This window comes from Felis catus, chromosome X (assembly GCF_018350175.1).
Source record: "Felis catus isolate Fca126 chromosome X, F.catus_Fca126_mat1.0, whole genome shotgun sequence".
NCBI classification, from domain to species: Eukaryota; Metazoa; Chordata; class Mammalia; order Carnivora; family Felidae; genus Felis; species Felis catus.
Genome location: NC_058386.1, coordinates 112,876,955 through 112,889,617, shown reverse-complemented (window position 1 = coordinate 112,889,617; position 12,663 = coordinate 112,876,955). Strand labels below are relative to the sequence as shown.

The 12,663-nt window shown below is 52.8% G+C and overlaps 1 protein-coding gene and 1 long non-coding RNA gene across 4 annotated transcripts; one reads left to right on the top strand and one right to left on the bottom strand.

Moving 5' to 3' along the window:
* Positions 1-440: 440 nt before the first annotated feature.
* On the bottom strand, positions 441-12,208 carry ZIC3 (Zic family member 3). Of its 3 annotated transcripts, none has more exons than XM_023249132.2 (3): positions 10,509-12,208; positions 9,210-9,373; positions 441-1,038 (listed from the first exon to the last, which is right to left on the bottom strand). In XM_023249132.2, exons 1-3 carry the CDS (start codon positions 11,563-11,565, stop codon positions 889-891), a joined length of 1,371 nt encoding a protein of 456 aa, XP_023104900.1. In that variant the 5' UTR covers positions 11,566-12,208; the 3' UTR covers positions 441-888. The 3 variants fall into 3 exon arrangements, 2 of the variants coding, with proteins under 2 accessions (XP_023104900.1, XP_023104899.1); XR_006593114.1 differs by lacking the exons at positions 9,210-9,373; positions 10,509-12,208 and adding exons at positions 4,090-4,240; positions 4,575-4,708 and having other exon boundaries at positions 900-1,038; XM_023249131.2 differs by lacking the exon at positions 441-1,038 and adding an exon at positions 6,123-8,369 and having other exon boundaries at positions 10,509-12,184.
* LOC123383410 lies at positions 4,923-7,626 on the top strand. The gene is made up of 2 exons (XR_006593115.1): positions 4,923-5,270; positions 6,655-7,626. It is a non-coding gene; the product is annotated as an uncharacterized LOC123383410 (long non-coding RNA).
* Positions 12,209-12,663: the final 455 nt, after the last annotated feature.

Sequence of the window (12,663 nt, the reverse complement as noted above, 5' to 3'; positions counted from 1 at the left end):
TACCCCAAGAACCACTTTGGGGCTCCTGAATAACAGGCATGTAATGTTCTATGCTGCAATGTCTGGAGGCCCTCCTTTCTTCTTTGAGGCTATTTTTAGCTTTGTCTTTCCCTTTCTCACCCAAAGAGTGGTGTTCCAATGCTGTTGTTCCTCCCAACTCCTGCCTCCAGTCCTTCCTTCTAATCACCCCATCAATCCTTGACTTGGAAGTTTTCCCCTGACTTCCCCAGCACCTGGCCCTGAGTCCCTCTGGGAAAACACTGTGAGCTCAGAACAGTTGGTTGAGGTTTGTTCAGCGGGTTGGGGTTTTTTTCCCCCAGGTTCATCGCTCAGGGGAAGCCCAACTACATGTGAATAGAATATAAACTGTCCCAATTCAACAGGTCGGTCGACATTATTTTAGGAGTTATAGTTGTCACTGTAATAAAACAATAATCACAAAACGTTTTCATGGTTTTATTCAGGTCAAACAACAATTGTAGGGATCTTGGATACTGCTTTTTGAACACAAACATACAAAATTAACAGAACAAGCACGCGTGTTTCTAGTTTTCAACACGTTAGCCCCACATGTGCGATGCAGGTATTTGAAAGAGATTTTCAACAAGGTCAACACAATGCATGAGATAATACACACTGGGTTATGAATCAGGCCAGTCTTCACCTCCGTCTTCCCACGGATAATCCTAAGGTGGCAGGGTGTGAAGGCCGGGGGAGGGGGGGAGAGGGGTTTCGCTTTTCCATTTTCACAAATGATTGCTCAACACAGACTGAAATACACCAAAGGAAGAAAATAGTCTTTTTTATACCTCCGGAAGCTACTACTCTTACAATGATCGCTTCAAGGTAACAGACATCCAAATTGATGTGGTTTTCTTTGAAACCTCATCAGTAAATCATTTCTTGCACAGTAGGTTGGGCGTGAACCCTGCATTTAGGATAGGTAGTGTTATGGAGGGCTGGCTGCTGCATACCCACGTCAGTATCAAGTTCTTCGTCAGGAATTAGAGACTGTCCCGGATACCAAGCAGGACAACACTGGCAAAAAAACAAAAAGTGAACTGCAGACAGGTCAAAACAGGCTGTATTTACGCTTAGAAAAAAATCTTAAAATGTTCATTGGAAATAATTGTTTCAAATGCTAGTTTATAATAGAACACAATGGAATCTTTTCCACACCGTACGTGCAAATGATCTTTACAGACGTTATGTTTAAATACAACACGTTAGACAACATATACAGCCTATCCGAGATCAAACATAATAAACTTGCCTTCTGCTGATGGCTATTTTAACACTTACTGTAAGCTCAACCTTTCTCTCTGTTCATCACATTAGTCAACAGGTTGACGTGTCATCACATAAACACTATGCAAAATTGTCTGCTTTATTACATGATTTTTAAAGAAGGATGTTTTCTTTTGTTAAGAGATGTAGGTTTTGTCTTTGTTTTTGTTTTTGTTTTTGGAAACAGGGAGTTTCTTGAATCTCATTCAAAGAAGTTTTGCTACTGTGCTATCAGCCCAAGTACCCTGAACCACTCCCCCCCCTTTTAATGTTTCCTGAAAACTTAGTGGGTTTCAAGCTGCAAATTTCGACGGTTATGATAGAAACCAAGCCTTAGTGGGAAAAAGCAGTGCCCTTCAGAGTCATCCCACAAATATGAGAGTTCTACCGGTTTATCACTCATCCAGATTCACAGAAATTCCATTCACATAACCCCTATGCAAATCAACCAGCTTTACCATATCAAATGACCCAAAGAACACCGCAGGTATCGGGGGAGGCAGTTCACCAGTGCATCTTTAGCTTGATTTTAACGTCCCCTTAAGAGACAATCTGGGCTCTGTGGTTCTGAGAAAGACAAAGTGCCTAACCACCAGCTAAAGCTTTTTCAAGTTAATGAACTTTTCATCTTTCACACTTTCAGCACCAAGAGGTTTACCCAGGGGAAAGCCAAACCTCAGGGTTCCAACTACAGCATTGGAAAAATAAAGTATAGACCAAGGACCACCTACTTCCTTTGATCTCTCAAAGATGTCAATACTCCATTCCGGGGGGGGGGGGGGGGGAGTGGCTGAGCCCGGGAAGGAAACTTCAACCGAAGGGGGGGGGAGAAAAAAAAGATCTGTTTGGTGGCAATTTCAAAACAAGTTTCCAAACTGCAGAAGGGGCTCCGGCCCCTTTGACTTGCAGGAATTACACATAAGAAAAGGACAGAAAATACTACAAGGCATGCTTATGATTTTAATTGCCCAGGGGTTTCCAATGCAAAGCCCGACAACTTAAATGCATATTCCAAATTCTTGCTCCAAAGCCGTCTTCTTTCTGCACTGAAAGGGAGGAAAGACAACCCCATCAATTGTTCTCTGCAGATAAAGGCACTGTTTTGCAGATTTCCCCCCCAGATCTGGGCCAGCTTTGCTAATGACCTGCCCACCCACCTGGGACCCTTCCCAAGGTGGCCCCCCGGGAACTGCCCCACACCTTCAGGTGCCCAAATGCTTGACAGTGGGCAGCCCCAAGAAGGCTGCCTTTTCCTTTAGCTCTCGGCCTCCACGAAGACGCAACCTGAAAGAATTCGTCCGCTTATTTTCCTAGAGGAGGCGGGGGTCCACAACTACCTCCTTTTATCTCACTTTTTTTCCCCCGTCCTCACGAAACACACGGCCGAAGGTGAATGTGCAACATTTTTCTGCAGAAAAAAACGAGCCTCAGATCCCAGAGCTACCGCGGGCTCTTTCACCCGCCGGCATTTAGGCACTTAAGCAAAAGCTGAATGAAAGTTTTCGGGACTGTGACCTTTTTCCCCCCCCCACTTGGCGTAAGATCACCAGCTGTTCCCAGCACACACAAAAGCTGCGACAGTGCCATTTTTCAAAGGCCCACGGTTAAATGAGATATGCAGGAAACGGGGCCCGAGCAACGCGTAAGGTTCGAACTCGCGATGGCACCTCTCGGGCGAGAAGCAGGGGCGTTTCGTTCGGAAATGGTACCTGCGTGCTCCCCTCCCGGGGCCCCGCCATTGTCCTTGGCAGAGAAAGTGTCCCGCACATTGGCAGTTTTAGGGGCTCGGAGGTGCTGTGGCCTCCCGACCCGGCACAAGAACTCAAAATGGCATTTCCCCCCCCCCCCCACCCCGACCCGGGAGGAGAGGGTTTCGAGCGGGACGGGAGGGTGGGGCGGCCTCCGGCGGGTTTCAAGTCCAAGTCCCCTGGGAGCCCCAACCCCCAGAAGGCTCGCCAACTTCCCACGCCCAGAATGCCCTGGAAGAACTTCTTCGCTTCCGTTTTTTTTTCACAATTTTGCGTTCGGCCGCCGCGATCTACATTCTGCCGCGAGGCGCTCGGAGCCGGGGAATAACGAGGGAGTTTAAAGCACACAACAGTTCGGCAGCCCGCAGTCAGCGCTTTGCTGCGCTCCGCGGGGGTTCGCATCCGGCCGCCATGTTCACCACTCGAGAGCCGCCCCCAAAACCACCCCCCTTCCCCACACCCCTCCCCTCCCCTCCCCGCTCCGCCGAGGCCGCGGCGCTGCAAAGCCGCTTTCAACTCTCCCCCCAACCCCCCCACCCCCCGGCCGCCAGAGCGGCTCGACGGCTGCGGGGTGTGCGCCTGCGCGGGAGTGGGGGCGGAGGGGGGGGTCGGCGGGCTTGAAAAGGCCGGAGCGACGGGGTGCGGGGGAGGGGTTGGGGCCCGGGCCGAGCCTACTCTTTCCTCGCAGCGGGTCCCCGCTCGGGCCCCGGCCCGGCTCTCGCACGTGCGCGCTAAAAACCCACTTCAAAGTCCGCTCCCGGCGCGGGGGCAGCCCCCTCCGGGCCGGCCCTCGGACCCTCGCACCCCCCGCGCGGGCCGCCGACCAGGCCCCGGGCCTCATCCCCCCCCCCCCCCCCGCCCCTCCAGTCCAGGCCCTGCGGAGAGACCGGGAGGGCCGGGCCGGAGGACGCCGGTTTAGGAGCCCTGGCGGCCGGGAGCAGCCTCCGGGCGTCCGAGGGTCTCCCTCCCCTCTCCTCCCTCCCCCACCGCCCGGAGAAAATGAATGGAACACAAAGTTTGCGGCCAGTGCTACGCTGCGGCCTTCGGAGCTCACCATTGTTTGGGCTCGTATTGACCCCAGGTCCGGATTAGGCAGCGGCTGATTCCTGCTTTACAGCCCCGCCGGCCTAATGAGGCCGGGAGGCGATGGGGCGCGAAGCGTCCGCGGAACCCGGGCGACCGCCGGCTTACGGCCGCCAAGGGCCCTGTAGGTGGAGGTCAAAGGGTCAGCGGGCCGAGACCGCGAGAGAATTGACCCTAGGAAACGAGGTCCCCTCCCCCCCCCCGCCCCCCGCCCGAGCTTCGACCGGGACTTGCAAGAGCTTGGTGTGTGCACAGGGACTCTGGGCGCCCCGACGAGGGGCCCGAGGAACGCCGAGCCGGAGCCCTGACTTCCGAAACGCCCGGCCTGGTCCCTGGGGCAAAGCCCTGGCAAAGGCTTGAGCCTCGAGGGTCAGCCAGCCAGCCGGAGAAAACCAGCCAAGCTGCCAGGCCGAGAAGCCGCCCTTCAGGGCATGGCACACCGGGGGCTATTCTTACAGAAAAACTTAAGTGGCCAGAGGCCGTTCGACTTTCCTCTTCGGTTTGGCGGGGGAGGGGTTTTAGGGGGAGGAGAGGGTGCCAGGGGCGAAGAGGCAAGGGGACAGCTGGAGGCGAGGAGGGGGGAGGGGCGAGGAGGTCCTGAGCACAACTTTCCTGGGAGGCTTTGTGAGCGGAGGCGGTCCCTGCTCGCTCTCCAACCTTCCCAGTAGCTAAGACCGACCGTCCCGCTTAGCCTGGACCCTGATCTTTAACCTTCCAAACTGGATGAAGGCCAGACTTCTGTCTGCTTGGAAATAGACACCTCCCTTTTCCCCACCCAACAGTGGAAATCTTAAGCTAAACCACCCATTTTGGAAAAGATAATGGACTTTTAACAAAGGTCTTACCAGGTGCAAGAAGGAAAATAACAGGTAGATCACTAAGAGCCCAGTTGACATTCATGGTTTCCAGCTGATCCATCTTTAGGGTTGCAAAGGTTTTTTGTTTGGGGGAGGGGGGGGAGGTGCTTATTCTTTAAGGTATTGACTGAAAATTCAAGAATATAAATGTGCACCCCCAGAGTCAGATTACAGGAAAAAATACCTGTGAAAAGTTTTCTACTAAAATAAACTTTTCTTTGCCAACAGATGACAAGGGCAGAGGACACAGACTATTTGAGAAATATGACGCTACGCCAGAATTACAGCAGATCAGGTAGAGGGGCAAAGCCATTACGTGATCAAAATGTTGCTTATCATCATTGTTAATTGCTGTCTTCCCCTCCTAGGACACAATGCTTTATGGCAAAATTTTATGGTAGAATAATACCAAGTCCACTAAGGAAAAATCAAACTCTGATTTATGTCTCCGAAAGAGATATTTTGGTATATTTAATGGCCGGGGGCGGCGGGCAAGTTTCTGAGAGAAACTTGCAACCAACCCATCACTCAACTCCCATTTAAGATTAGGTTAAGTTGGGAGAGGAAATTTATGGAGAAAACAATAAATTGTGGTAGTTCAGTGCCTATTTCAGAAGAAAAACACGATTTAGACTTCAATTGGAACACATCTAGAGCCAGTATTATGAATATAGACTTTCTGAAAACTTGCTGAGCATTTAAAGCGGCCTCGGGTTTGAAGTGAAGGAAAAATCCTGAAATAGGAATTTGGTCCAGCACCCTCAATGTCAAGGTCAAGATTGGAATGTCTGGGGTAGAAGTGGTATACTGACCAGGTTACCTGCTCATCGCTTGTGAAGTCATCCCAATCTCTCTGTTCATGGCATTCAGGCCCTTGCCTTGTCTATTGGTGGAGGAAAAGTGCAAAAAACCCCATTCTCCACAGACAAAAAATTGCATCAAAGCAGTTTGCAATTAGAAACTGTCAATAATTGTTGACAAAGATCAGTAGATAGATAACTGAAAATAGGCTGCTTCAACTGTATCCAGGAAATCAAAGTTTCTTTTAATCATCATCATTTCTCTCAGCATTTCGATTTAAGGTTGATTTATTTGAACATGGAAAAAAAAAAAGCGGGCACTAAATACAAAAATGTTATAACATAAATAAGATGTGCCAAGACTTTATTTCTTCAAAAAGAACAATAAACAAGATTCTATAATTCAAAATGATTATGTATAATACCAAATTGATGGCCACCAAAAAACCTAGAGCATTGCTCCCTTCAAGAGAAGGAGGTACTTAAACCTATTCATTACATTTCTAATTCTTTACAATTCCTTATCTCCACCATTATATTTGCTGATTTGCAAGCTGGTTACTCATGCAGAGACTGGGGTCTCAATATTAAACGGCACCCTAAATTAGTTAAAGTCTCTCGATACTCTAACCCGCTCCAACCCCCCAATATAGTAATCAGGTTTTTTTTTTCACATAACTGTAAAAGAACTGTTTATCCAAATGAGCTGCTTCGCTGAAGATTAAATGCATTGTTAATATTTTATCACAAAGCAAACAACCATTTTTCATTGTTATTGATTTTAATGGAAACAATGCTCTTAACATCTGTGCCTATAAACCATGAACTTTAAAAATACATATTTTGCAAATGTTTTTTCTTTCCATAATATCATTTCAGAACCGCTGCAGTTATCACACCGCTATAAAAATGTTATGAAGAATTGTAATAATTATGAATTGAACTATATACAGCAAAACAAATCAGCCTTTGCCTTCCAAAATTGTCAATGGACTATGGGTCTTTTTAAGAAGCACTTTAACCGTAAGTAAGCACGGCTGGACTGGCCTTACTCATCACCACTGTTTCAGACATACGCTTACTTTTGAAAATATATAGATAGCTAGATAGATTTGATAGGCAGATTAGATAAGTCATAGATACAAACGTATATATGTATATGGGTGATCTCTCGATAGATTACACAGACATGCATCCTGCCACAATGTTCATTTTTATGTAAGGTAATAAAAAACTAAGGGACATAAAACTCATTAGGTTACCTTATGTTTATATATGGAGGGCAGGGATGATTAAATCCAGCTTCTCAGTCTTTGAAATACAAGATTGAGATGTCATGGCCACTAACTGAACTGATCAGTAATATTTGATTTGCATGCCGAAAATCCAGGACACACACATTTAAACTCGCAGTTAAACAACCATCTGAGCTAGAGATAAAGAAAGGAGGGTCTCCCCAGATGGAAGCTGACACTATAAGGAATCTATACTGCAATAGAAAAATAATTTAACAATTAAAAAAGGGATCTGCGTGAGTTATAAATACCAACAAACAAGATTTCATTTGCTTACGTCTCCTCTTTGTAGAAGGAGGCTGTTACAAAACAAGAGAAAGGAGTCAGTGGTTCAAAAACTGTAAATTGTGTTCTTCTTTCAAAACAATAAAATTTAATGCTAAAGCAGTTATAATCAAAAGCTGTACAGCATTTGTTAGAAAACATTTTTCCATAAATATTGTTCAGTTCCCGGCACTTGTAGCAATAATTAAATTACAAACGATAAATATGGCATCAGTGGATATGTATTTACAAAAAAAAAAAAGTTATTACAAAAGGCAACTGCATACTAAACGTCACAATCCGTAGAGTAACATCACATCCTCAGCCTGAAAAAATACCGAACAACAGTTTCGACCCCATTAGACAAAAATACATTCACAAGTGTAATGCTTTGAGGAAAAGTTCAAGACATAACAGGACTTTGGCACGGTTTAAGACTGTGAGAGTTTAAACAATCACCACTAAGGCGAAGAATTTCCATCGTTTAACATCACCACCACCAACAAGCCTTCTATAACTTCCTCTCAAGAAACAGGACAAGTGTTAAAATGCACTGAAGGAGCTTAGGAATGGGGTGTGCAGAGAGCAAGAGAAAAGGGAGGAAAAAGCAGTGAGAAGATTTGTTTTGAAAAATCCTTCAAACGCCAAAACGTATTTTCTACTCCTGAGAATAGGGCATGACTACTTTTGGATCTTGCCCCCAAAACCTTCCTGGGCAATTGCAATTGACAAGATGTAACCCTATATATATATATGGCCTCTCGCCTTAAAACTCCATTTCCGTCTGATTGGTCTCAGTTTTCTTTTTAAAATGCATTTGGTCCATTCTATGGTTAACAGGGTTTGTGTTTGTCCTCAGACGTACCATTCGTTAAAATTGGGAGGAAGTCCAGGGTTGTGGCTGGTGCTAGTTTGAACTGCAGAAGGGGTTTTAGTGGTATCTTTACTGTTTGCAGAAGCTATAGCGGGTGGAGTGGAAGATTCATAGCCTGAACTGGCAGCAGGGGAGGAATCTGACCCTTGAGATTCATGAACCTAAAATTAACATGTATATATTATAATGAATATAATTCCAACTGGCATCGTGCAAGCAAAAACAAGAGCAGAATTCGAGCACTGTAGGAACAAGACCGCCCAGTGACCCACTTAGACGAGAAATGCCGCTGATTTTGGGGGGGGGGGTGTTTTGAATTTCCGGATTACCGAGGTCTACAAAACCCGGAGATGGTCGTCAAGAGAACAGCTTCAGCCCTAAGACTGGCATCATGGAAAAGGAATACAACGCTGGGTTTCACTCCTGCCCTTTCTCCGCCGATGGAGTGGGATGAGCACTTAGTCTTGGGGGCCCTATGGAACACTCACTCCCGGCCCAGGTTTCACCAAGCCCGCTGCGGCTTGGGAAAGCAGGTACAGAGAAAGGTGGCACAGGCGCCCAGGGCACTTCGAGGTCTCAGACAAATGGGTGGGAATCAGACCACGCTCCTCGGCCCTATTGTTTGGTCGGCAGCCGCAGGGCAGCCGTAGAGCGAAGGAAGCACCCACCCCCGGGTTCGGCGCGGGCACTCTCTCGGTTCCCACCGCGGGCAGTGCCGGGAAGACGCGGCCACCGCAACCCCAAGCCCCGGCGAGCTCGGTTAGAGCTTCCCAGTAAACAAGCAATTGTTCCCTCTGCTCCCTCCTCCTCCCCACCGTGCTCTCCCCCCCGCCCTCCCCACCCCCCCGCGGGTCCCCAAAATGGGTTCAAGGTGTCACCGCTGGAGCAAATCGGATTTAACGTGGAGGATACAGGGTTGGCAGCGCGGGCGCTTCCGTTCCGCGGCCCGGTGTCGGGCCGAGTGTTTATAAACCGCCGACCGCTAATAAAGAGGTAATTACCTTCATGTGCTTGCGCAGAGAGCTCGGGTGCGTGTAGGACTTGTCGCACACTTTGCAGATATAGGGCTTGTCCGAGGTGTGCACATGCATGTGCTTCTTGCGGTCGCTGCTGTTGGCAAAGCGTCTGTCACAGCCTTCAAATTCACATTTGAAAGGTTTCTCACCTGCAAAAGGCAAAAACGCAAAGGGGGGGAAATGCGGTCAGGGCCCGGAGCTTCCCAGGGCCCAGCAGCGGGAGACGGAGCGCCCTGCGGTCTGGCCGGAGAGGGAGCGCCGACTGGGGGCGGCCGTGGCATCTCGTTTCCCTGGAGAAAAATGGAGAGCGCGGGTTGAGCCTGCAGGGCTGGGGAGTGCTGGTCCGGGCGGGGGTGGGGCACGGCCGGCCCGGAACCTGCGCGTCCCTTTGTTCTCGCGCAGGATGGGGAAGCCTCAGGCTCCTCCAAAGTTTCCCCTAACTTGCGTTTCCATCCCCCCCCCCCGCCCCCCTCGGCCCGGGGCTCCCAACGCGTGGCCAACGCTCCGCCGCCACCTCGGCGATGTAACCCAGCCCGGGCGGGACAATGGGCCGGGGACGGGACAATCCCGTTCGGGTCCTTCTTTGTACCTTTTAATTCGCCTCTTTCAAAGGCAGCGGTTTGGCTAAACCCAGTATTAAAAAGCACGGGTCGGCGTACTTAACGTTGGAAAAGAGAAAACTAGATCAATCCAGGGGCTCCGGACAGTTTTACAAGATGTTCTGAACAAGCCACGAAACTGTGGTGCCTTTTCTACTTTAGCTTTCCTCCCGGAGGACTGAATTGAACCTGGAACTCCAAATAAAAATAGTTTGACAAAAGTATCAGTCATTTAATGAGGAGATGTGCCAATCAAGGGGGGAGAAAAGAGCGGAAGTAACCGAAAGTTAGTTTTCATTAGCATTTCTATGGTTGCCCTCCCCGAATGTGTGCCGAGAGCGGAGTCGCTGGTAAGCCATCCGCTCTCAACACGTTCGGAGTCCCTTCCTAGTAACCCAGAAAGAGAGACAAAAAGAGGCGGCGCCAGTTGGTTCCTGGGCGCGAGAAGGTTCCAATTAGTTCCTGAGACCGCGGGGCCGTCAGCCCGGGAAGTTGGAACTGGGCAAAAGCGCCGCAGGGCGGGGAGGGCGAGAGGTGGAGGGACACTGACAGCGCTTCTTCTCCGAACGGCCCCCGCGGGGCGCCGCCCCTCTTCTCCGGTCGCCACCCCTCTCCCTCGCGCTGCAAGTCGGCTGGGTGGCGCGGGGCCGCGGTCAATCCCGCGCCCGCCTGCCTTCCCCCTTACCTGTGTGGGTCCTCTTGTGGATCTTGAGGTTCTCGGAGCGGGCAAAGATCTTCCCGCAGCCCGGGAAGGGGCACGGGAAGGGCTTCTCGCCCGTGTGCACGCGAATGTGGTTGACCAGTTTGTACTTCGCCTTGAAGGACTTGCCCTCGCGAGGGCACTCCTCCCAGTAGCAGACGTGGTTGTTCTGCTCCGGGCCCCCCACATGCTCCATGGTGACATGTGTCACCAGCTCGTGCATGGTGCTGAAGGTCCGGTCGCAGCTCTTCTTGGGCCGGCTCAGCTGAGCCTCGTCGATCCACTTGCACGACAGCTCCTGCTTGATGGGCTGCCGCATATAACGGAAGAAGGCGCCGGGCCCGTGGTGGGCCGCCACGTTCACGCCCATGTTCATGTTCATGGGGCTGTAGTTAGGGAACTGCGCGCCGGCCGTGTAGGGGTCCGTGCGCGGACTGGCCACCGGGCGGTACGGGTCGGCGCGGCCGAACAGCTCCCCGCGCAGCCCCAGGTGGACCTGGTTGTTGTCCACGTGCCCTGTGGGCGACGGGTGCCCGGCGCCCTGCTCATGCAGCCCGGGGAAGAGCAGGTACCCAGGAGGCTCGGGGATGCCGGCTGGAGCGTGCAGGCTGCTCGCCGAGCCGGCGAAGAGCCCGTGCTGCCCGCCACCCGAGGCCGCCTCGCCGAGCCCGGAGCCGCGCTGGCGGAACAGAAAGTCGCGCGTGGAGTTGAAGGCGGCGGAGGCTGCACCGCCGTAGCTGGGCACCTGGCCGGCGTGGTGATGGTGGTGATGGTGGTGGTGGTGATGGCCCAGGGCGTTGGCGTAACCCGAGCCCTGCGGCGTGAACGCGGAGCTCTGGCCCGAAGACAGATCGTGAGCCGCGGCGGGGCTCAGCTTGAAGGCGGCGGCGGCGGCGGCGGCGGCGGCGTGGGGCGAGTCCCCGAAGGGATTCAGCCCCATGCCCGCCGGCTCGCGGTTGGGCATCTCGTGGTGGCGCGGCGCGCCGAAGCTGCCCACTCCCAGCCCGGGGAACTGCGGGCCTCCGTCCAGGAGCATCGTCATGGGTGGGGCGTTCTGGGCACCGGCGAGAGCGCTGAAATGAGCGAGGGTGCGGGCGAAGGAGGAGATCTTCGGAGTGCCGTCGTCGGAGACGGTTGGCGGCGGTTGGACACGGCCGGGAGACCCCCGAGGCGGTGCCAGGGGCCGCAACTTTCCGTCGCTGGGAGAGTCTCCTGCAGAAGGATAGGAGGGAGGAGGGGAAGTAGAGGAGCAGGAGGGGGGGGGAGGAGGGGGGAAGAAGGAGCGGGGAAAAGGGAGGAGAAAAGACTCTGGGACTAGATCTGGTGTAACAAACTAACAGGCGCGCACAAAGAAAAATAAGCAAAATAATAAGTGGAGGGCGGAGTTGGCCAATCCGGTCCCGGGCACCCCTCCTCTCCCCGAGAGCGCAGCACCGCGGGGCCAGAAGGCTCCCTCGGCGCGGGCCTCCCGGCTGGGCTGCGCTTAGTAGCAGAGCCGGCTCGTGGCCGGCCGGCGGGCAGCGGGCTGGAGGCAGGCTCGGTCCTCGCCGCTCGCCGCGCGAGTCCCAGCCTCTTCGCCTCCAGAGTAATGTCCTTGGACTGATAAAGTCAATCACTCACTCCTCTCACATAAACCGAGCGGGAGGCCGCGCGGCGCGCGCCAATCGGGAGCCAGCTGGCCCGCGGTCACCTGACCCCCGGCCCTGAAGCCCATTGGCCGCCGCCACGCTGATTGGCAGCGCGGAGCGGGGAACATGGCAGCCGCGGCCGAGCGACCGCCGCTGATTGGGCCGTGGCCCGGCGCCTGGCAGGTGAGGCGGCGGCGGCGGCCCGGCGCCCGCGAGTGGGCTCCGCGGGGCTTGCGCGGCTGTGGGGGAAGCGGAGCCGGGCTCGATCGGCGGCCGGCGGGGCGGAGCTGGGCCTCTCCCTGGCTCGCCTCCGGCCCGAAGCGGACCAGCACCCCTCACGCGCGTTACCCGCTTTGGCCAAATGCACTCCTGGCCCCGCAAGGATCGTTCCCACCGTCGGCGCGGCGCTGGCCCCCCGCCGCCTCACCACCCTGAGAAAGTGCCCTCTTGGCGCCCGCAGGGCGCCGATCCTGCGGCGGGCGTAGCAGTTCCACGTTCGCGGCCCATTAGCC

Bases quoted from the DNA above. Each gene is read 5' to 3' on its own strand.
- ZIC3 (XM_023249131.2), bottom strand. From the start codon at position 11,565: ATGACGATGCTCCTGGACGGAGGCCCGCAGTTCCCCGGGCTGGGAGTG. The intron at 9,374-10,508 runs GTAAGGGGGAAG...TGCCTTTTGCAG, and splicing joins CCACAAGAGGACCCACACAG to GTGAGAAACCTTTCAAATGT. The intron at 8,370-9,209 runs GTAATTACCTCT...TGTTAATTTTAG, and splicing joins CTCTGCGCAAGCACATGAAG to GTTCATGAATCTCAAGGGTC.